This window comes from Saimiri boliviensis, chromosome 20, assembly GCF_048565385.1.
Source record: "Saimiri boliviensis isolate mSaiBol1 chromosome 20, mSaiBol1.pri, whole genome shotgun sequence".
Classification (NCBI taxonomy): Eukaryota; Metazoa; Chordata; class Mammalia; order Primates; family Cebidae; genus Saimiri; species Saimiri boliviensis.
In genome coordinates this window covers 24,601,856-24,624,399 of record NC_133468.1, presented here as the reverse complement: position 1 = coordinate 24,624,399, position 22,544 = coordinate 24,601,856, and the positions used below count along the sequence as shown (strand labels likewise).

The window sequence follows — 22,544 nt, the reverse complement described above, 5'->3', positions numbered from 1 at the left end:
GATTACAGGCGTGAGCCACCGCGCCCGGCAGATATTCTCATAGCTAAACTTTAAAAATATTCTTCCTCAAACTTCAGACTGACCAGATTTTATAAAAGAAATATCACAACCTCTTCACAATCCTAAAAGAAAAAAAAGACATTTAACAATGAACTTAGCCCCTATTCTATTAGGTTGGTGCAAAAGTAACTGCGGTAATTACACCAACCTAACACATACCTCTATAGACACTACCCTCAAAAAGAACCATGACAAGTAACATGTTCCCAGTTTTAGAAAGTTGAAGGCTCAGAGGCTTTCACAAAGTTAGCAGCTATCATAGTATATTGGCAGGGGTACTAAGAAAAAAAAATTAATAAAAAAAGAAACAAGCCTTTTACCTCAACCCTTGATGTTTAAGCCCATATTCTGTTTGAACACTGTTTTTTTTTTTTTTTTAAATTCTATTCTAACAAAGAATGTGAAAGTTTTGCCTGAGGTTCAACTGCTCATTATTTTAGGATATGTCAAATTGAAGTTCAGTTATTTTTCACACAAATGCTTTTGAAATATCTAAATTAAGAAAGGAATACATTTTAATAAGATAGTTGGCCTGATCCCAATGTTCCTAACTTTCATTCATGAAAATCATAAGCAAAACTAAATATAGACCATAATATTCTTGCTATTACATAAAATGAGATTATTTAAACATACTCACATCCTCCTTTCCCTTTTAAAAACATTAAACAAGAGTCACCTATGAATAAGGGCAATTTTCTTTAGATGTACCTGAGTAGTCTGCAACCAAAGCACTTCATTTGGCACATTTAAGGCATCTGCCCAAAAAAATGCTTTGTAAATAAGTTCTTTAGGAATTATAAATTATGAATACTACAGGTAGAAAAGCGACAGAAAGCAGCTGACTTGCGGGGAATGAAGTTGTTTTTAAGAACCTTTTACCACCCCAGACTTCTGGCCAATCAAATCAAATCATACCTTGGGAAGGGAAACTGCCTGATGCAGCAGCTGAGCCAAAGTCAGCAAATCCTCCGAATAAATCAGCTGATCCACCTAGAAGTTAAGAAAAAGTTAAAACTGTTAGAACTATAGAACAATTGTAAATAATTTCTGGAGGCCATTTTAGTGCCACACAAAAAGTACCTAATAATATTAAAGGCTGATATGCCTCATAAAAACTAGTCTGTTGACCTAGATTTTCATGTCACTATGCTCCCTGTGAGTTACCATAGGCCCTTTTCCATTCCTCAGTCCTATACCTAGTAAGATAAATGACTGTACCTGTGGTTAAAATTATCTAATATTTCACAAGCATAATGTGGGAAGAATACAACCAATTATACTCCTTATGAGCCTTCAATGGATTCTAAAGTCTGAGTAAAATGCTGCTGGGAAATAAGATATTCACAAGACAAGGCCAGGCATGGTGCCTCACACCTGTAATCCCAGCACTCTGGGAGGCCGAGGCAGGCGGATCATGAGGTCAAGAGATGACACCATACTGGCCAACATGGTGAAACCCTGTCTCTACTAAAAATACAAAAATTAGCTGGGCGTAGTGGTGTGCGCCTGTAGTCCAGCTACTTGGGATGCTGAGGCAGGATAATCACTTGAATCTGGAAGGCAGAGGTTGCAGTGAGCTGAGATTGTGCTATTGCACTCAGCCTGGCAAGAGTGAGACTCCACCTCAAAAAAAAAAAAAAAAAAAAAGATATTTACAAGACAAGTAAATAAAATGCAGGATACTCTATTGGACCCTGAGCTTTTTTTTTTTTAAAGTGCTATCATAAAATGACAGAACTGAGACATTGGGAAAATCTGAATATGGTCTGTATATTAACATTAATATTGTTTTAATGTTAAATCCCAAGTAGGATTATATTATGATCGTAAAGGAGAATGCCCTTGTAAAGAGATATATGCTGAAGTATTTTAGGGGCAAAATGTCATGATTGCAACTTTCTCTCAAATGAATACAGATGAACAAACAGTATACAATAAACAAATAAAAAAGAACCAGAGATACAAAGAAAATGGAGCAAATTTTCTGTATCTTTGTAATTAAAAAAAAATACAAAGTTAGGGAAAAGACAAAGTCGACTTGTATAAAAATCATTTTAGGGTCTGGTGTGGTGGCTTATGCCTGTAAATCCCAGCACTTTGGGTGGACGAAGTGAAAGGACTGCTTGAGCCCAGGAGTTGGGAGATCAGCCTGGGCAATAGTGTGAGATCTCGTCTCTGCAAAACTTTAGTTTGAGCCCAGGACACAGAGGTTGCAGTGAACCGAGACTGCTGTACTCCAGCCTGGGTGACAGTGAGACACTGTCTCAAAAATACAAATAACAAAACAAAACAAAAAATTATTTTAGGCAGCGAGTGGGAGAAATATCAATACAATAGTTTTGGTGACTTTTTCCCCCCATAGTGTTTACTCTATAAAAGAGTAAATATTTGTATTTTGTATTGTTAAAGCATGGGGAAAAAAACAGCTTTTTGCTACTTCTAGATAGATGTTTCTAAAGGACAAGACCTAAATTATAAGTCTGGAAATCAAATCTCTGTGTGCATAACATTACCTTCTGACATAAAACTTTATTTGTAAACACTACATGAAGAATATTTACTTTTATCTATAATTTCAATTATAACATTATTTCAAGTTTTAATATTCCTTTCTTAATTTAAGTAGTGAAACAGTGCAATATCTGAAACTTTAAATAGTTGTCCTTATTTTTGTCCGTCCTTAAAGATTTCACCTCTTAATAGTCACAACCTTAGAAGCCTACAGCAGTTCAATTATGGTGCTTTCAGTGTTATGTGAACATTATATAGGTTACATCACAGCTGCTTAGCCTGCAGTGCTTAGAAACTAGCCAGGTGGGACTGGAACATCTGGGCTGCACTCAAACACCACCAGGGACAGCTTCCAACATCTGGTGCCATTTCTGAATTGTCTTATCGCTGCAAGACATTCTGCCCCATCTGCTACACTCAACTGGGTTAATTAAACTAGAACCATCTCCCCTTCTTAATATATGGCCAACAGTAATAAAAGGAACAAATCAGTTTCTGATACGTGTGTACTTGGTATTTCTTTTTAATGCAATTTACTGTAGTCAACTATCAGCAGGCATAACTAATTCCTCATTTCTTCACCACAGATGTACATGCTAATACACACGCACACACACACCCTCACTCACCAGATGATTAATGCCAACCAAAGTGAAGATGCTTCAATTCTATCAACACTACAGCTTAGTCTAATTTTTACTTCATCTAAAAGAATATCACAGTGATCTTCCTTAAAGGTACATATATCATGACAAAATGTGACAAAGAACACAAAAATTCAATGAGGTATATGCTTAAACCATTTAAACAAGCAAACATATTAACAAAATCTAGCAGGTAAATGAATGTTTCTAACAATTGCTGCTTAATATTCATAAGTTTGTTTTCCGTAAATCTCCTTCATATTAAAAATATTGGTTCAGTGTACTGTTGGGTAACAGAATGACAATCAATTACTATAGCACTAAGGAATTTAAAAATTAAAGGTTATTTTAATTTGCTTTATTTAAACAGTGAATAAATATCAATATACAATTTATTCTACCAAACAAGTCAGGAGTTAGGGATTTTCTTTCTTTTTTCTTTTTTTTTTGAGACGGAGTTCTGCTCTTGTCGCCCAGGTTGGAGTACAATGGCGTGATTTGGCTCACTGCAACCTCCACCTCCCAGGTTCAAGTGAATTCTCCCGCCTCAGCTTCCTGAGTAGCAGGATTACAGGCACCCGCCACCACGCCAAGCTATTTTTTTAAATTTTTACTAGAGATGGGGTTTTGTCATGTTGGCCAGGCTGGTCTTGAACTCCCAACCTCAGGTGACCCGCTGGCCTTGACCTACCAAAATGCTGGGATTACAGGCGTGAGCCACCTTGCCATGCAGAGTTAGGGATTTTCAAATCTTATTCAGTCTAGGCTACAAAGAAAATTCACATTGAGGATAAAAGCTGTAGATTGCAACTTCAAACTGGTTAAGAAATTTTGTTTTTGACAATCTCAAATTTAGTATCTCAGATAATTACCTACCTTCTATCACCAAAACGGAAATTATATGATATTCATAACTTATCTACAGCAAATAGTATTCCTCTCCACCTATATTACAGGGATTTTGATTTCAACATGAGTAATTTAATAATACTGGGAGCAAAGAATGGAAAGACGCATGTAACTACTTTATAAATAGAAGCTGCCTTTCTGTGAAAACGTTTTTTCTTTCTGTCTTTCAAAGTGCCACATACTATGCTTTCAATGGTACTTTAAGAAATGTAATTTTCAACTTTGAAAACTGTCTCAAAACTCTTTTTATTTAGAAAATGTTTCTCTCTCCTAGGAAGGACTATCCATACCTATACGTATGATATTCATACCAAATTCCACATTCCTTTTCTATACTTAAGCATTTTCCCAGTAACATCTATCTAAAGGAATGTAAATAAAAGAGTCTACCAAAAAACTGCTGCATGTGGAAGACTGCTAATTTCACAATAAGTGCTATCCTTCAAGATTCCCACATGAGAGCTGTCATTATAAATGAACCATTTCCATCTGCCTTTTCAGGGCAGCAAGGAAGTTATTTAGAGTCACCAGCTGGGAACATGTATTTCCCAAAGCAATATTGTGAACAAGAAAATATAGCTAAACTAGATAGTACTTAAATCACAAATGGAAATTTTCTTTGACAAAAGAAAATTAATTTAGATTACATTAAGACAAACTTTTGCATGAAGAATTCTTATACAACATTAAAGCAATGGCAAATTGCCAAAAATATGTAAATACATGACACAGAATTATTATCTATAATACACAAGTTTTAGAATATCAATATAGATGAATGCTCCTAATAGGATGCACAAAGAACATGAACAGATAGTAACAATTGGCCTATAAAAATATGAAGTGTTCAAAATCAGTTAATGCAAAATAAAATGAAATATTTTCTCTTTACCAAACTGAAAAAGCTTTAAAAGGTGCTATTGTGCTACAACACTTTGGAAAAAACAACAACAAAATAATGTCTAGAAAGTAAGGGATTAACTGGTAAATTATAATATAGCCATCCAATGTAAGATTATAAAGCAATAAAACTATTATAAAATAATACCAACTATCATAAGAAAATGGTCATGAGATCTTAGATGAAAAGCAGTTTATAAAAATAAATAAATAAATAAATAAATAAACCCCAGAAAAATCCAAACAAACGAAAAGTCATATCTAAAAGCCTGAAAAGGATTTGCCACATACTAAATGCAAACTTATCAATGGAGTATGTAGAAAATGTATTTTAAAAAGATATTCACCAGATTATTAGTACTTTATATGTCTAAATTATGGTAAATCCACTTGTTTTCTGCCAAACTGAGCGTACATTACTTTTAATAATCAGTGAAAAAAAGAACGTACTGAAAAAACTTTATTTTCAGTAAACTTAGTTTAAAACTAGAGACAATCTCTACCCAAAAGTTAAGTTGGTGTACTGAGGATGGAACAAAGTGGGTATTTATATGTTCATGTAAATGTCTTCAAGTAACTAGTGATTACTGGGTACAAAGCAGCAGGTTCAAATGTAATAAACATTTTGGATTTGATATATCTTAATCCTTTTAAATGTTTCTTTTTAACTTAAAAAACTTCAAAATATATTGCAGGTCATTTAAATTCCATCTGGATTGATTATGCTGTACTTTCTCTTTAACCTCATTTATTGTACTAGAAATATCTTGTGTAACAGTATGTTAATCAAGACCTAAATTTCCTAATTACAAAAGGACAAAGAAGACAAGCTGGTCTTCTTTTTAAAGAGGTGAGACAAACTAAAAAAAGAAATGGCACAGTTTTTGGCATTCTATTTAAAAGTGGCTTATTTTCTATATAGAGTCACACAATTCTTAATGACAGAATGCATTGGGGAGTTAGGAGATTTCGTCACTGTGCGAACATCATAGAATATACTTACACGAACCTAGTTAGCCAGCCTAGTACACACCTAGGCTATAGCCTATTACTACTTGACTTCAAATCTGTACATCATGTCACTATACTGGATACTGTACTGCAACACAATAGAAAGTGTTTGTATATCTAAACATAAGAAAGATATAGTAGATTAAAAACATATAGTAGAAATATAATATTGTAATTTTATGGGACCATGGTCACTATACTTTGCACTCCATGACTGTACTTTAAACTACTTTCCATTTCTTAAAATGTTTACTTAGAAATGTACTTTATGTAAAAGCCACCGAAACACCATGTGAGTACAGATTTAAAAAGACTATCACCCCAATGGGGCATTTAAGATATAAGATAGTCTGGGCCGGGCGCGGTGGCTCAAGCCTGTAATCCCAGCACTTTGGGAGGCCGAGGCGGGTGGATCACAAGGTCGAGAGATCGAGAACAACCTGGTCAACATGGTGAAACCCCGTCTCTACTAAAAATACAAAAAATTAGCTGGGCATGGTGGCACGTGCCTGTAATCCCAGCTACTCAGGAGGCTGAGGCAGGAGAATTGCCTGAACCCAGGAGGCGGAGGTTGCGGTGAGCCGAGATCGCGCCATTGCACTCCAGCCTGGGTAACAAGAGCGAAACTCCGTCTCAAAAAAAAAAAAAAAAAAAAAAAAAGATATAAGATAGTCTGAAGTAAATCTTGATAAGTAGGTTTTAAATATATATTTTTAAACTTAGTAAAATATTCTACAACGCTTTTACTGTATATACTTTTGAGAATGCTAACAAGAACATGTTAATCATATACACACATGAAAATCTGAGCATTTTCTCAGAGGATATATTTATCTGGTGAGTGGTACAGATGCCCTATCTGCTTAGCTTTACAGTTTGTGCCCACATTACTTGCATGATGGTACTATTATAAATATGGGCACATCTGGTAAATGACACCCAAAGGACATACCAAATAGCAATGTTAATATGGTAGGTTCTTATACCTTCTCATGTGTAAGTGCTAAAGATTTAATGTCCAATTTTCTTTCACTGCTGAATTCAATCTAAAATGTATTATTAAAATATTTAAATACAGATTGGGAGTAACTAGATTTATGTACTGATTGAAGAGGAAGTTGCACAAACTGGTTAAAAATACGGTTTCAAATAGGAGATAACTTAAACAAAATCCTTCTAATGTCGATCTCTATTAGTTGCTTTTTATTAAGTTAAAATAAACTTTAAGGCAAGAAATCTTCTAGATCTCATTCAAACTTTGTCTCAGTTACTATATTAATATTAATTGCTACTTCTATTTAATTAGTCAAACTACTGTTTGCACTAAAGAAGAAAAACCACTCAAAGATTCCTTGCCAAGTAAAGGAAGCATGTTGGTATTTAATAATTCTCTCTGTTCCAAGCAATCTTGATGTCACCAAGGAAAAGTTACATCCACTCATCTGACCTTCCTAGTTAATTCTTCTCTGATTGCTCCATTAAAACTTTCCAAAGATGCATGAAAGGGGTCCTTTAAATATTTCACGCCAGGAAGCCCAAAATAGTTGATATTCTGTGACACTATGTCTGTACTATATGACTACATGGTAACTACCAGTTAATTCTATAGTTCAAATCTTAAACATACAAAAATATATCACATAAATTGTTAAATGACTAACGTAGCTGTCTGCAACCTTGGGCATTACAGTCCAATCAAGTTTAAATAATAATTTTAGAAACACTTTGCAGTTACAGAAAAAAGGAAAAGGGAACTGAAGAATTTCAGAAAGTAGGCTGGCTGGGCATGGTGGATCATGCTTGTAAACCCGGCACTTTGGGAGGCTGAGTCTGTGGATCACCTGAGGTCTGGAGTTCAAGACCAGGCTGGCAAACATGGAGAAATCCTGTCTCTACTAAAAATACAAAAATTAGCCAGACGTGGTGACACATGCTTGTCATCCCAGCTACTTGGGAGGCTGAGGCAGGAGAATTGCTGAACCCAGGAGGCAGAGGTTGCAGTGAGCCAAGACTGTGCCACTGCACTCCAGCCTAGGCAACAAGAGTAAAACTCCATCTCAAAAAAAGGAAAAAGTACGTCAAACCAGATGTCCGGGCTGGGTACAGGGACTCACACCTGTAATCCCAGCACTTCAGGAGGCCGAGGAGGGCAGATCACCTGAGGTCAGGAGTTTGAGACCAGCCGGGCCAACATGGCGATACCTTGTCTTTACTAAATATACAAAAATTAGCCAGACATCTGGTGGCAGTTGCCTGTAATCCCAGCTACTTGAGAGGCTGAGACAGAACTGTTCATGACTAATTCAAGAATTTTAAGATAGCAGGTAAGGAAGAGGAAATAACAGGGGACTTTATATTATATTAATTATACTAAACTATCAGTGAAAAGTAATTTCCATCATAGACTTACACTTAAATGTTAATTTAGAAGTTTGTTGTTTTTTTTTGAGAGCGAGTCTTGCTCCATCACCTTGGCTGGAGTGCAGTGGCATGAACTTAGCTCACTGCAACCTCCATCTCCCATGTTCAAGTCATTCTCCTGACTTAGTCTCCTGAGTAGCTGGGATTACAGATGCCCATCACCACGCTCCGCTAATTTTTGTAGTTTTAGTAGAGACGGGATCACCATGCTGGCCATGTTGGTCTTGAACTCCTGACCTCAGGTGATCCACCCATCTCAGCTTCCCAAAGTGCTGGGTTTACAGGTGTGAGTCACTGTGCCCAGCCACAATTCACCTTTGAAAAATCATTATACACAACTGGGAATAACAAATTTACTTTGCACATTAGTCATGTCCCCATCTTACTGTCTACATTTTAATGCGAAATGAACTTAAACAGGCTTGGAAAGACTGTTTTAAACAGAAGTTGTATTTGTTAAGCTGTTTCGACATGTCACATGATGGTTTATTAAAATTCCATAATCATCAAATGTAACCTTAAAAATATCAATTTTCTTTAAAATAATTGATCAGAAATCACTCAAAATCTAGTACATACTGGTAAGCAAACTGAAGAGATCATCAATCCCACCTATGAGAAATTCAAGGTATGCAATTCTTTTGCTGTAGCCCTCTTTTTTTTTTTCTTGAGATGGAATTTCACTCATCTCCCAGGCTAGAGTGTAATGGTGGGATCTCAGCTCACTGCAACCTCCGTCTCCCAGGTCCAAGCGATTCTCCTTCCTCAGCTTTCTGAGTAACTGGGATTACAGGCTCCTGCCACCACGCCCAGCTAATTTTTGTATTTTTAGTAGAAATGGGGTTTCACCATGTTGACCAGGCTGGTTTTGAACTCCTGACCTCAGGTGATCCACCCACCTTGGCCTCCCGAAGTGCTGGGATTACAGGTGTGAGCCACTGTGCCCAGCTGCTCTCTTTAAATATGTTTGGTAGTTACACACTTTCAGAGAATGTCATTCCTCTGCCTGAAGCACTTGCCATTGTTTAAATATCTGTGACTCTGATTAATGATTATTTCCTCCACTTGACCTTTGCATGAGGACAAGAAATCTGTTTTTTACAAGCACCCAGATCAGTGTCTGGTTCAACAAATATTTGTTGAATTAAATGAATAAAAAGTTAAATGATTTCTAGGCATGCCCGAAGTGACAGCAGCAATTAATTTTTAGGGAAAGACGGCAAAATGGGCACAGCAGTACATTTTGCTTATAAAGAAAGTAAAGGCGACATTTTAAATGCAATTTTTTTTTGTTTCTCCAAGTTAATTCTAAAAAATTAAAAAATGGAAACTATAAATTCCAAAATCTGTGATGAAAAATTTCAGAAAGTACATGCTGCCTTGAAATACTATTTATTATTAATTAGGGAAGAAGCACTACATCAGGTATAAGGAGTCATTAAAATGTAAATATGATAAATAAGTATGATAATGATTTGAGGATACTATTCTTAATCACCAGTAAGTACTGACCACAAATCAAGTTTTGTTAGGTTTGAAGATTGGTCAGAAAAAGGTATAAAATAAGGATAACCTAGAGAAGTGGGTGTCCATATAAAAAGGTAAGTAAAAATAACAACACAGTGATTCCAAATAATGCTCAAGACTCACTAATTTCACATAAAAAATGAACTCAATGCAAAGAAATAACTTTATTTTTCAATCTATCTTTTATTTGGTATTTTTAAAAATGACCTTCAAACCAAGGTTACCATGAAGAAAAGGCCAATGTAGAAGCTTACCTGCTGACTGGCTGGTGCCATCAAACAAATCAACAAGGTCACCAGATGACTTGCTGCTAGGCACTGAAGTCTGAAAACACACACATAACTCAGGAACTTAGAAAAGTTTGTTTTTCTAAAAATCAGCTCTATCCATCTCTAATTCTCAATTTAGACATAAATACCTGTAATTAGCTTAGTATGAATAGGGTTTTCTGGGGGAAAAAAAAAAAAGAGTACTGACCTTAAATCCTTATGGAGAGGCAGTAAGCATTTTTAAATAATTCCATTCCCAGCAGTGTAAAAGTCTCTTAACATCTAAACTTTTTTTTCCCTAAATTACTTTTCTGACTGCATTTTACTCTGGAAAACCTAACTGCCAGATGCCACTCAAATCTTAATGCTGTGTAACAGTTCATTTAAAAAATAAATAAATAAATAAATAAAGTCCTAGCGTATGTACCAGTCCCATACAATATATTGAGTCACAGTTGCCCAGGGCAAGACCTTGGCCAGTTCTTAAAAGAAAGCTCCCTAGATGATTCCAAGGCTTGAGATCTACTGGAATAGAGGCCGAGATCCTACAGAGCTCTAAATTTCTATCAACCTTACCAATACTTATTGTTTGTATATCACACAAGTTAGTGTAATTCCATGTTATTTGATATATTCTGACATCTGTTTTATATTTAGTTCCCAAACTAAACTGTGAGGCCTATACCTGTAATACTATTTTTGTCTTCTCCATAGAGCTAAGCACCTTGATACCTAAATACCTATGTCCTATATGTTCAATCCATACATGCTAAATTAGAAGTCAATTGTTAGGCAATGTGTAAACACTAAAATCCTAGACATGTTGATTTGAACTTTGAAGATTAAAACACTATACTGTGATTCCAAAACAGCTTTAAAAAAAGATCCAAATGACTTGAGTAACTCTTTAAGAACTTCAACCTTCTAGACATTTTTTTGGGGTGAGGGGTGGTAAATAAAGAAGAAAAAGCTTGTTCTACAAATATAAAATATTTATTGCAGAGACAGGCTATACTACAAACTAATACTTAAAATCCTTTAAGATACATGATAAAGTCTCTATTGTTAAAAATTATACAGATATTTGGCAAAAGCTGACACGGTACTTGTTATGGCAACTAAGTAGGCCTGGTGTTATTTTTAGAATCACCTACAATTTGCTGGATATAGTAGAAAACTGTTTTTCCCAGCTTTTAGCTATTTCTCTTACAAAGGCACAAGCTGGGGAAACAGTACTGGGGGGAAAGTGACAAAAACTATAATTTAGTCTTTCGAGGCAAATCTCCCTCTTCGGCAGATTTTTGTTGAAAAGACTAGGGTTTGGCCAGGTACCTAGTAGGTGGATTTCATGTCTGTGGTGAATAGAAACAAACGAAGATGGTACAAGAGGCAGTGCTTCTTCTGATGATCAGTAATGACTGTGAAGCAAACACGCTGCCCTTTACAGGCAATGTTTCTACATTAAATGAGATAAATTGCCCCTATATAGTTCTTCTTACACCCTCATTTGTCATTTCTTAAAACTTGCAAATACTCGCAATGTTTTCTTTAGAGAATCTACGTGTGCTTGGTAACCAGTGGTGTCTAGAAGGAAACAGATGTACTACATTCTGATTCACAACCTTCCCTAAATGAACCAAGAGCATTATTTCTACTTTTACAGAAAGTACACAGACAATCACTCGCAATTGGACAGGTTTCTCCCCCCAAAGAGATTTCTTATTATTAAATGTCTCTAGGTAATACATGCCAGATGATCTATAATTAATATGATTGCCTAGAAATGCCCAAGCCTACTAAAGTAGGAATTTTAAGAGTAGTTTATAAAAATAAAACCACGTATAAAGTGTAAACTACTGCCATTCTCACCTTAACTGAAGACTGAGGTGTGTGGGTTGAAGCATTCTGATCTGGACTTGTTTTGTCCCCTGTGTAATGTGCTGCTGCTCCAAGATCAATGGTTTTGGAAGGATTTGCTGTGCGCTTATGTCTGGTTGTGGTGGTCTCTGTGGCCTGTGTGATATGAATATGCTTTGTCGTCACAGTCTCCTCCTCATCTTTGAATTCACCTTTGGGAGATCTGCCTCTTCTCGCTTTTTTTTCCTCATCGCTGTCGCTAAAAGATATTAAAAATGAAGCAAAATAATAAGACTTGGGATTATTTTAAAATGGGTCCCTCGGTGATTTGAGCTAAAGAATTTCAAATGCAGTAACTCCAAAATTCCGTACTTTGACTATTTGACAGGGATCAACAGAATGTTATCTAAGCTGTCTGAATAATGATATGTGTGTGCTGGGGAGGGGAAGTGGGAACACAGAGAATATCCCACATAAGTCTATAACAATGCTATAAAAAATTTACATAAATGTATATAAATAAAAAAATCAAAATAACTCAAGTTTTTGTTTATTACAGATTTAAAGCTTAATTTAAACATAAAATAGCAGGATTTGATATCAGATTCCACTGATAAGACCCTGAGAGTTCAAACACTTGCATTTGATGATCATTTTCTTGATATGGATTGTGAGCAAACAGCTATAGTTCCACTTTAGTAACACAATTCTGTCATTAACTCTCAAAGATTAACGTATGTACATAATAAAATATTTAAATTTCAATGGGTATTAAAAAATTTTTATATATCCTAATTCAAATAATTGAACTGTCCTCTGTAAATGCATGAAAATATAAGGGGAGGCATTTTACAACAGTGCTATTTTACTATAGTATCAGGAGATCAAACTTTTATATAACTATAGAAAATGCTTTATAGAAAACTTAACTATGTTTAAAATATTTTAAAGATAATGCTCCTTCAGGCACATTTAAACATTTTATTTCCCTTTTAATAGTTTAAAAGATTTTGAAAACCAAGGAGTTAAAAACCTGGATTTTTCATATGCTAGGAATGAAAATACCAGCCTTAGTCTGTTCTCCAGTAACAAGTCATTGGGTTTTTTTCCTGTTCAGGTAGGAGACAGAGAAAAATTACTTGAAACACGTTCCATTACTTATATTACCTAATTTTAGAGTGGGTGCTTTAATTTATAAATATTCTGGAATATAATGCTTAAAATTCTCCTTTAAACTACGACTACTGCTGATGCAATTTACCTCAGACTGAACTATAGCCACTTCTACTTAAACATAAATCAACGTGGAACTTGTATACATCAAAGATCAAAAAGAATGACTTCCCACATAGAGCAAAGGGGTTAAATATATGTTTAAATATAAACATTTTAAGGAACCTACAAGTTCTGACATGGATTCAAAAGCTCTTGCTAATTTCTCAACAACAAATAATCTGAAAATTCCCATCAGTCCTCTAAGTAAAACTGAAATTTCTTACTTTTTTGGTGCCCAATTTTATTTCAGCACAAAGTAATTTATTTGTAAGTTGAAAATATAAATCTGACTGGCACACAATGAAATGGAAGCTCCATATCTGGTCAATGTTCAAGAATTCCTGAATCTAATAGTGAACTAGTAACTATGAAATTCAGGTAACATGCCATTGAGGTCACATGCCACTTTGTCAAAAAATCTACTCTTCTCTCACAAATATTTTCAGATCAAAAGCTCCTGGTGTGTTCTATCATTACCACGATAAATCATGTTCACTGCATTTTCACTTTTTTAAACCTAAATACTCTTTAAAGACTTAGAAACTCTAGGAGATCCTTAGAGGCAACATAAAAAATAAAAATCATGGGAGAAACAGAAATAGAAAAAAGAGTAGAGAGACAAAGAAAGAAAAGAAAAACTAAGGATAGAAGGTCAAAGGAGAGAAAGTAACAATGAAGAACACATACAGATTTCTAACCAGCCTACATAACCTTGTTGTTTATAAGTAAAACCTAAGACCCAATCAGACTCCGTGGACCTGCCTAAAGTAATACAGTTAGTGTGGAACTAAGTCTTCCCTGGAATGCCTCTTTTTCAAGACCGTGAAAAACTGGAATTTGATCTTTGAAGAGCCAGAACTTATTTTTAGCACTCAGAATATGTGTATTTTACAAGTATCTAGCTTTTTTATAATGAAAAAGGATACATATGATAATTATAAATACTACACACTGGGAGGGAAATGGTGCCCATTTCAAATATATGAAGCTATTTTCCCCTCATTAATGTTTTTGTGGCCTGTATAGTAAGTTTTGCTCTGGTTTGTAAAACATTATTGAAATTATGGCCATTATTCTTTTGATATTTCCTGAAGAGGCATTCCAGGGATTTAAAAAATATGAAAACATCCTAAAACTACACTAATTAGATTGTATTTTTGTTTGTGCCTCTTTTTAATAATCCCTAATTCTGAACTGTTAGGATTTTTGGTGTGGGGTAAGAAAAAAAGGAGATGGTATTTAGTTACAAGAAATCACTTGAAGGCTTGGTTCCATCACTAACTGTGTTACTTAGGCAAGTCCACTTATAAACAATAAAGGCAAAATTCTTGTTCTACTCTATTTAGTAGAGATATTGTGAGGCACAAATGATATATATCAAACTTACGAAGTAAAATTTGCTCTGTACATTAAGTGCAATATACATTATCCTTTATGTTGTCAGAAAAATTGGTTTATAACTATATTGGCAGGTAAGAACAAAAGTGACTGCTGCAAAGCTCAAAGTATTGTTCTATGTAAAACTAAATACTAATGCCCTACCATCATAGAATGTAGTTTATAAAAATCAACTACAGGTCTATTCTCAAAAACTGGTTCAAAATCCACTTGGATTGTTTTTCTGGTACACACCAGGAATCATAATGAAATGTCAAGGAAGCATTAAATTTCAAATCCTTTAACTTATGTTTAATTAAACTTAATACATAAACTTCATTATCCCGCAACATCTTAGGTCCCTGGATCATCTAAGGTCCAAATGCAAAATAATCTATATAAGTTTTTACTAAGGAAAAAAATCCAAGGAAAGACTACTAGCCTGAATAAAAATACACGGGATCAACTTCAAAAATAAGTAGACACAGGCAACATGGAAAGTATGTCAATACTAATTGCAAGTAGTATCTAACCTAGCATCTTACAAATAGTTGCACAGTGCTTGCCTCGGGAGCACTCATGCTAAAATCAGAACAATACAGGGAAGATTAGTATGCCCTCTGTGCAAGGATGAGTTGCACATTTAAGACTTGTTCCACATTTCTGCACAGGGTATATTTAGAGTTGTGAAACTACTCCATATGATACTGTAATGGGGAATATTATGCATTTGTTGAAACCCACAGAAGTGTACAATATGAGAAACCCCAATGTAAACTACAGACTTTAATAAGTATATCAATATAGGCTTTTCGATTGTTAAACAAATGCACCATAGTAATGCAAGATGTTCACAGAACCTATTATGAAGGGGAAATGGGTATTTGCTAACTCTCTGTACTTTATGCACAATTTTTCTGTAAGCATAAACTGCTCTAAAAAAAAAATGAAGTCTATTTAAAAAAAAGGCCCGATTTCAGATAATGTTAACACCCCAAACAAAACCAACAAAAAACCAAAATTCCAGTGGCATAAATTTATGACTCTTTCCAAGAGACCCAGGAGATAAAGTGTTAAAATACCTGCATCTTTCTGGAGAGTCTTCTCTATCTTTCCTCCGGAACTTGCTGATGGTGTCATCAATTGTGCTTCCAATTTTATCACTCAGCTCACCTAATTTATCACTGAATGGAAAAGCACTCTTGTTTTTATCCCACTCCTCATCCCATTTTGATTTGGGCTCAGGATCGTATCTTTCACCTATATAAAGCATTAAAAAAAGAAGAACTTTAAGGACAATAAATTCAAAAGTATCTACAAGTCCTTATTTCTCAGGCTTTTCCTCATAATAAAATCATTTTCAAAGGAAAACAGAAAGCTCCCACAGTGCTGAATCAACACAATTACAGCAAGGCACAGCATGTAATGCCAGTCATTAAATGGCAGGAATGCAGATTCAAAAGCTTTTGTTTATGAATACTTACACAACCTTAATGCACAGCACAGCATATCAGGAAGTTCTTAAAGGCCACTGAAAGGAATAGAGGAAAACACAAAACCAACACAAGCTATACAAGCAAAAGAGAAATGAAAATCTTTTTGTTTTTACAAAAGCCAGTTAATATATTTTATTCCTGTCCCTTAATGGTTTTTGAATTTTCAGAAAAGTACTGGATAGCAACAGTGTCTTAAAAAATACAAACTGAAGGAACTCCACTCTGAATGTTACACATCCCAATAAGCTAAAATATCTCAGTAACTGTCACTCCTCAGTATCACACTAAAAAAACAACTCAATGAATTTTCAGGGATGGGAAAGCATTCTGTAATTATTGTACAAAGAAAGGATTACTCTAACTACCAAAAACTACACACACTGGAATCATGAAGTATGCTCAAACAGTAGCTCAGAATAGTGTCAATCAATTCAAACACCCATTCCAAACATATGCCAAGACTGGCAAAACCTAGAGCCTCTGTGTGAATTTGGAAACGCAGAGAATAGATCGTGGCAATAAACAAAAAACCCAAAATGTCAAGATTTGTTTAAGTCCTTGCCCTTAGGGGCCTGGGGAGACAGGAATTACAGACACAAAATGAAATCCTTCTATTTACATGTCCAAATTCAACTTAAGAAGCAAGAATAGAAGGTATAGAGAGATCACAGCACAACAAAACAAAAAACATTAAAAATTAAGGCAGGTTGGAAGAAAAGGAAAAGGACAATGAGAAACAACAAAATAACTGAAAAGTGGCTAATGGATCTTTTGTTTTGAACTTTTGTTAACAGGATCTAAAAGGATACATATCCTCTGGAGCTTGAACAAAACCATTCTGCTGAATTGCCTGCTAAAATTTTCTGTAAGTGTTTAAGGATTTTAACCTATTTACTGAATCTGGAAGTGATCACCAACTTAGAGAAAACATGACAAAATGAAATTTTTTAGACAAAATTTAAAGCAAGATGGCTTATAAAAAATAAGTGATTTTCCAACAATGTGTAAGTACATTTCAATGACAGTGTCATGAACTAGACTTTGGAAAACAACAAATTTACAGGACAGGAAGTGGATGAAACCAAACTGATTAGCACTGTGAACATCATAGTAAATTAGTGCTAAAGATACTGGATATTGGCAAGACATTATCTAATGTCCAAATGAAAAAACATGCCGGGTATGGTGGCATGTGCCTGTAGTCCCAGCTACTCGGGAGGCTGAGGTGGGAGGATCGCTTGAGCCCAGGAGTTCTGGGCTGTAGTGTGCTACGCCGATCGGGTGTCTGCACTAAGTTTGGCATCAATATGGTGACCTCCCGGGAGCAGGGGACCACCAGGTTGCCTAATGAGGGGTGAACCGGCCAAGGTCGGAAAAGGAACAGGTCAGAACTCCCATGCTGATCAGTAGTGGGATCATGCCTGTGAAAAGCCATTGCACGCCAGCCTGGGCGACATAGTGAGACCCTGTTTCTAAAATTAAAACAAACAAACAAAAAAGAATGAGAAAACACAAAACCGGCTGGTTGCAGTGCCTCACGCCTATAATCCCAGCACTTTGGGAAGCCAAGGTGGGCAGATCATTTGAGGTCAGGAGTTTGAGACCAGAACGGTCAAAATGGGGAAACCCTGTCTCTACCAAAAATAACAAAAATTAGCCAGGTGTGGTGGCTCATGCCTGTGGCCCCAGCTTCTCAGGAGGGTTAGGCAGGAAAATCACTTGCACTTGGGAGGCAGAGGTTGCAGTGAGCAGAGATCACACCACTACACTCCGGCCTGGACAACAGAATGAGACTTTGTCTCAAATAAAAAAACAAAATAAAACAAAACAAAAAAACCCACAAAAATGCCAATAATGAACAGTTGTCTGAATAACACAAAACATGAACAATAACTTAGCAAAAGAATGTGATGCAAACACACAGGATGTCCAACTCTACCTTTATTACAGATGCTGCAGTTAGTACATTCTGCCTAAGTTTGAAAACGTATTCAATTTTCTAAGTTTAGCTGATATAATTATACATTATGCTGGCAAAAAGAAAGATACAAGCAAGAATAGCGTGGAAATAAGTTTCAAATACCAATTTCTATTAAAAACACATTAAGTTGCTATAACTACTTTGAAAAAGCTAAAGAATAAAACAACTACTTGGGTAAATAATCCAAAAACTTTGTACTTCCCAAACAAACAGAAACTCCAGAAACTCCAAAACATTATTTATATGCTTTAGGAGAAATATTTTTTGCCCAATTCAGAAACTGACTTGTGGCTGACTCTGGTTGCACTGCCTATGAGTTAGCACTGGGGGGAAAAAAAACTGACTTGTATATGATGCTTCAATATAAAAAATGGAATTTTTCTGCTGTTAGAAACATCCTTAAACAGTTGACTAAATGCAGTATTTTTTCTTTGAGGGCAAGAAAGCAGAGGAGCAAATGAGCAAGGAAATTTTATATGTAAGAGTTTTACATGGTTCCATTGAAGGAGATATGAGAGCTCAATATAATCCAAATATAAACATATATGGGTGGGGGCAGCTGGAAAGCCTCAGTGAAAACAGCTGCTAAGATGCAGCACTGGCCTGTCTGCATATACACAAAATGACCAGGAGATTGTCAGAGCTCATAGAAGACAGAACAAGTGCAAAGGGACATGCTGTGAAAGATAGTTCTTATTTTGTATATCTGCTTCAAGCACCTATGCCTTATTTTACAGAAACTATATTATTACATTAAAAATAAACACAAAAGATGAACGTTCTAGTTGCTCTTAAACGTATTGAGAACAATAAACAAAGCAATAGGCCTAGATGAAAAACTGACAGTATCGTCAGTCACCTTTGATACGTCAAGTTACGCAGTGCATAAATAAAGAAAGAGAGACTGAGGCTGGAATGACTGACAGGAAGATTATCTGGTTTGGGCCAAAAATACAGCTAAATTGGTTTCAAATTAGGTTAATCTCCTGATCAAACTTTGTATTTTTATGCTCTCAAATGTGAGTTATAGAAACTTTTCCCCCGCTTCTTTTTAGAAGAATAGTAACTCCAAGAGGGAAGGGTATACATCTGTTTTATTCTCTGTATGTCACCTCAGAGTATGTAGTCATTTAATCAGCCATTAATGGTTAAAATCCTACTGCTGAACCCCCAAGTTAAAAATAGGAAGATTCCCAAGATTCATGAGACAGAAGCCAAAATTAGTACGGCATGTATTTTAGTCTTCTATGTATTCCAAGAAAAGAAAATTAGCATTTTGGTCTTTGGTATTTCACTGATTCTTAAAATATACTCAAGAAGATAAGCTGATGCTTAGGTGTCAGCTTGTCTTTGATACTTACTGTATCTGAATCCGCCAACACTGTCTGAGGAAACCCCAACATACTTGTCTTTGTTCTTCTTTGCTTTCTTTCGCTCCTCACGAAGCCTGTCGTCATCCTGGGCAAATTCAACCAATTCCTTCACCTTCTGTCGAATATTTATACCTTGATCCTTGCCATGCTCATCTATGAGGATGGTAAGAGACAAACAAAACTTAAGAATTCACTTAATATGTATCAAACTCTTTAAGATAAAAAAAAAAAGATATAAAAACTTCATAAGAAAGCAACTTCAATATTTAAAAAACTATAAAAGAGGCAAACTGTGCTATTAAACTTTGTCATTTTCTCTTCAGCAAGTTCTAAGTTTTAAAATGGAATTTTGGCATATAAGAGTATATAAAGATGAACTAAAAAGGACCACAGATAATGGTACTATGCAAGGTCAATTAAAGATTCACTAAAAGGGATTACTGATGATCATACAAAATAGACGTATCTGTAAGTGCTGTTGTGTTTTTCTATCGTATTTTAAGAAAACAAATGAAAAGAACTACTTTAGCATTTTAATAACTGAAAAACATACAATGTCTTGGTTTCTCCAGTACAAGTCTGGAACACTAATTACCAGGTTTTAGTGTAGCTCACAACTGAATATTTAAAGTGCTTACAACTAGGGTACACTACAAAATGAAACGTGCTTCATTCCCTAGCCTCTTTCACATTCAAAACACACTGTGGCCTTGCTGCCTTTGCACAGTAAATATTATTTGGTGGGAGGGAAAAAAAAACCAGCTTCAAACAGATGTGTGTGTTTTGGAGCTCTAACCTTTTCTTCCCATATGATTAAAGCTATTCCTTTATGGACACCACAGGGGACCAGTCTCCAGTGCATATTTTAATATAAACCCGAACACTCATGTTGTGTTGGTTCTGTTGTTATTAGCCAGTCTTTTCTGCAAGTTCTTGTCTTCACTAATTAATACTCTAGGGCCCGACGTCTTGGATTCTGCACTCGTCACACAACCAGCAACAGTCACATTCTAATTAGAGCAGAGAAGCTTCTAAGCTAGTTCAGGTGACTGACAACTCCAACTACTGTTTTAATTTGCTTATAAGGTTTTTCTATTGCTCACCTACAAAGTGGTAATTTTCCAGGGATCGTAAATCATAAATGTGTTCTCTGGCACTTGTAACAACACGCTCTGATCCATTCCTTATGAGGTAAGCTAGGAGCAGCAACGACTGTAAAAATACAAAGCACTAAATGATTTAATGAAATAAATTCCAGTAGAGCTTCAGTAAATGGTTAAAAAAATTAACTCTAACATTAGCAAAGAAAGAATCTTCATGGTGGTGGTGAGGTTTCTTTACATCAGACTTTAAATACAGAAGCTAGAAAACTTATATAATCAATCTGAAGTTCCTCTTATATTAAGCATAGTAAATAATTACAAATTGTCCACTGGATACTATGTGTTAAAGACTTAAAAGAACAACTCTGATGTTCAAAGTATTTGAATGCATGACATAAATAGACAATAAGGTTTTAGAAAGCTGACTCTGTTTTTACTTTTTATCTGAGCATTATGGAACTGTGAATTGCCAAGAACCTCAGAAGAATTATTTGGTAATTAAACAATCCTATAGTATTTTCCCCAGATAAAATTTAATTTTGAGGTTAATTATGTGGCTTTTGTTTTAAAAGGTTGGGGTCATGCTCAGTGACTCATGCCTGTAACCCCAGCACTTTGGGAGGCCGAGGCGAGAGGATCACTTGAAGTCAGGAGTTTGAGACCAGACCGGGCAACATGGTGAAACTTCGTCTCTACTAAAAATACAAAAATTAGCTGGGTATTGTGGCCCACCCCTGTAATCCCAGCTACTCAGGAGGCTGAAGCACAAGAACCACTGGAACCCAGAAGGCAGAGGTTGCAGTGAGCTGAGCCTGTGTCACTGCACTCAGCATGGGCAACAGGGAGACTCTGTCTCAAAAAAAAACAAAACAAAACAAAACAAAAACCTGAATGTTTAAGAAAATTTTGCAAAATAGTGAGACGTTTTATGAAAAAAAAAAAAAAAAAAAATTGCCGGGTATTGTGGTGCATGCCTGTAGTTCAGCTACTTAGGAGGTTGAGGCAGGAGGATCCCTTAAGCCCAGGAGGTCAAGATCGAGCCACTGCATTCCAGCCTGGGTGACAAAGCCAGACTGTCTCAAAAACAACCAACCACCACTAACCCTCACCCCCAAACTAAATTTTGTTAAAATGTAAATTTAGAATGACTACTAATGGGCGTCGGGTTTTTTTATGGGGTGATACAAATGTTCTGGAATTAGATAACAGTTACTCCTACACAACTTTGTGAAATATACTGAAAACAATAAATTTTACATTTTGAACCTAACATTGCTTGGAACAAACCTCACTCGATTAGGGACATGAAAATCTAGTTAGGCAGAGAAGAGGGGGCAGCAAAAACAAACAAAAAAATCCAGTTAGTCTGGTAAAACTGAGGGACATAAAACGTCTTCCTACCAGTAATTTACAGCCATGTGTCACTTAGTGATGGGGATATGTTCTGAGTAATGTGCCATTAGGCAATTTTTGTTATTGTACCAGTATCATAGTGTACTTACACAAACCTAGATGGTATAGTCTGCTACACACTGACGACGTGTGGGACCACCTACTGCTCCTAGACTACAAACCTGTGCGGCATGTTACTGTACTAACTACTACAGACAACTGTAACACAATGCTGAGTGTTTTTGTATCTAAAAATAGAAAAGGTGCAGAAAAAATAGGGTATTATAATCCAGTAGGACCACTGTCATATAGGTGGTCCATCACTAAAATGTCCTTATGTGGTATATATGACTGAATTCTTTTAAAAAGGAGCTTACCCAAGGGGAAAGAAAAAACAAAACAAAACAAAACAAAACAAAACAAAACAAAACAAAA

At 35.6% G+C, this 22,544-nt stretch overlaps 1 protein-coding gene and 1 non-coding gene across 3 annotated transcripts in view; one reads left to right on the top strand and one right to left on the bottom strand.

Moving 5' to 3' along the window:
• CLINT1 (clathrin interactor 1) overlaps positions 1-22,544 on the bottom strand; it is a 69,937-nt gene that overhangs the window by 8,791 nt on the left and 38,602 nt on the right. For both annotated transcript variants that reach the window (XM_003934766.3, XM_003934765.4), the window contains exons 4-9: positions 20,718-20,826; positions 19,603-19,767; positions 15,847-16,024; positions 12,125-12,371; positions 10,241-10,310; positions 979-1,053 (exon numbers count right to left, since the gene is read on the bottom strand). In XM_003934766.3, the coding sequence (XP_003934815.1) occupies positions 979-1,053; positions 10,241-10,310; positions 12,125-12,371; positions 15,847-16,024; positions 19,603-19,767; positions 20,718-20,826 (844 nt within the window). The remainder of the gene's footprint in view (positions 1-978; positions 1,054-10,240; positions 10,311-12,124; positions 12,372-15,846; positions 16,025-19,602; positions 19,768-20,717; positions 20,827-22,544) is intronic.
• Positions 15,323-15,429, top strand: LOC120360488 (U6 spliceosomal RNA). The gene has a single exon (XR_005576976.1). It is a non-coding gene; the product is annotated as a U6 spliceosomal RNA (small nuclear RNA).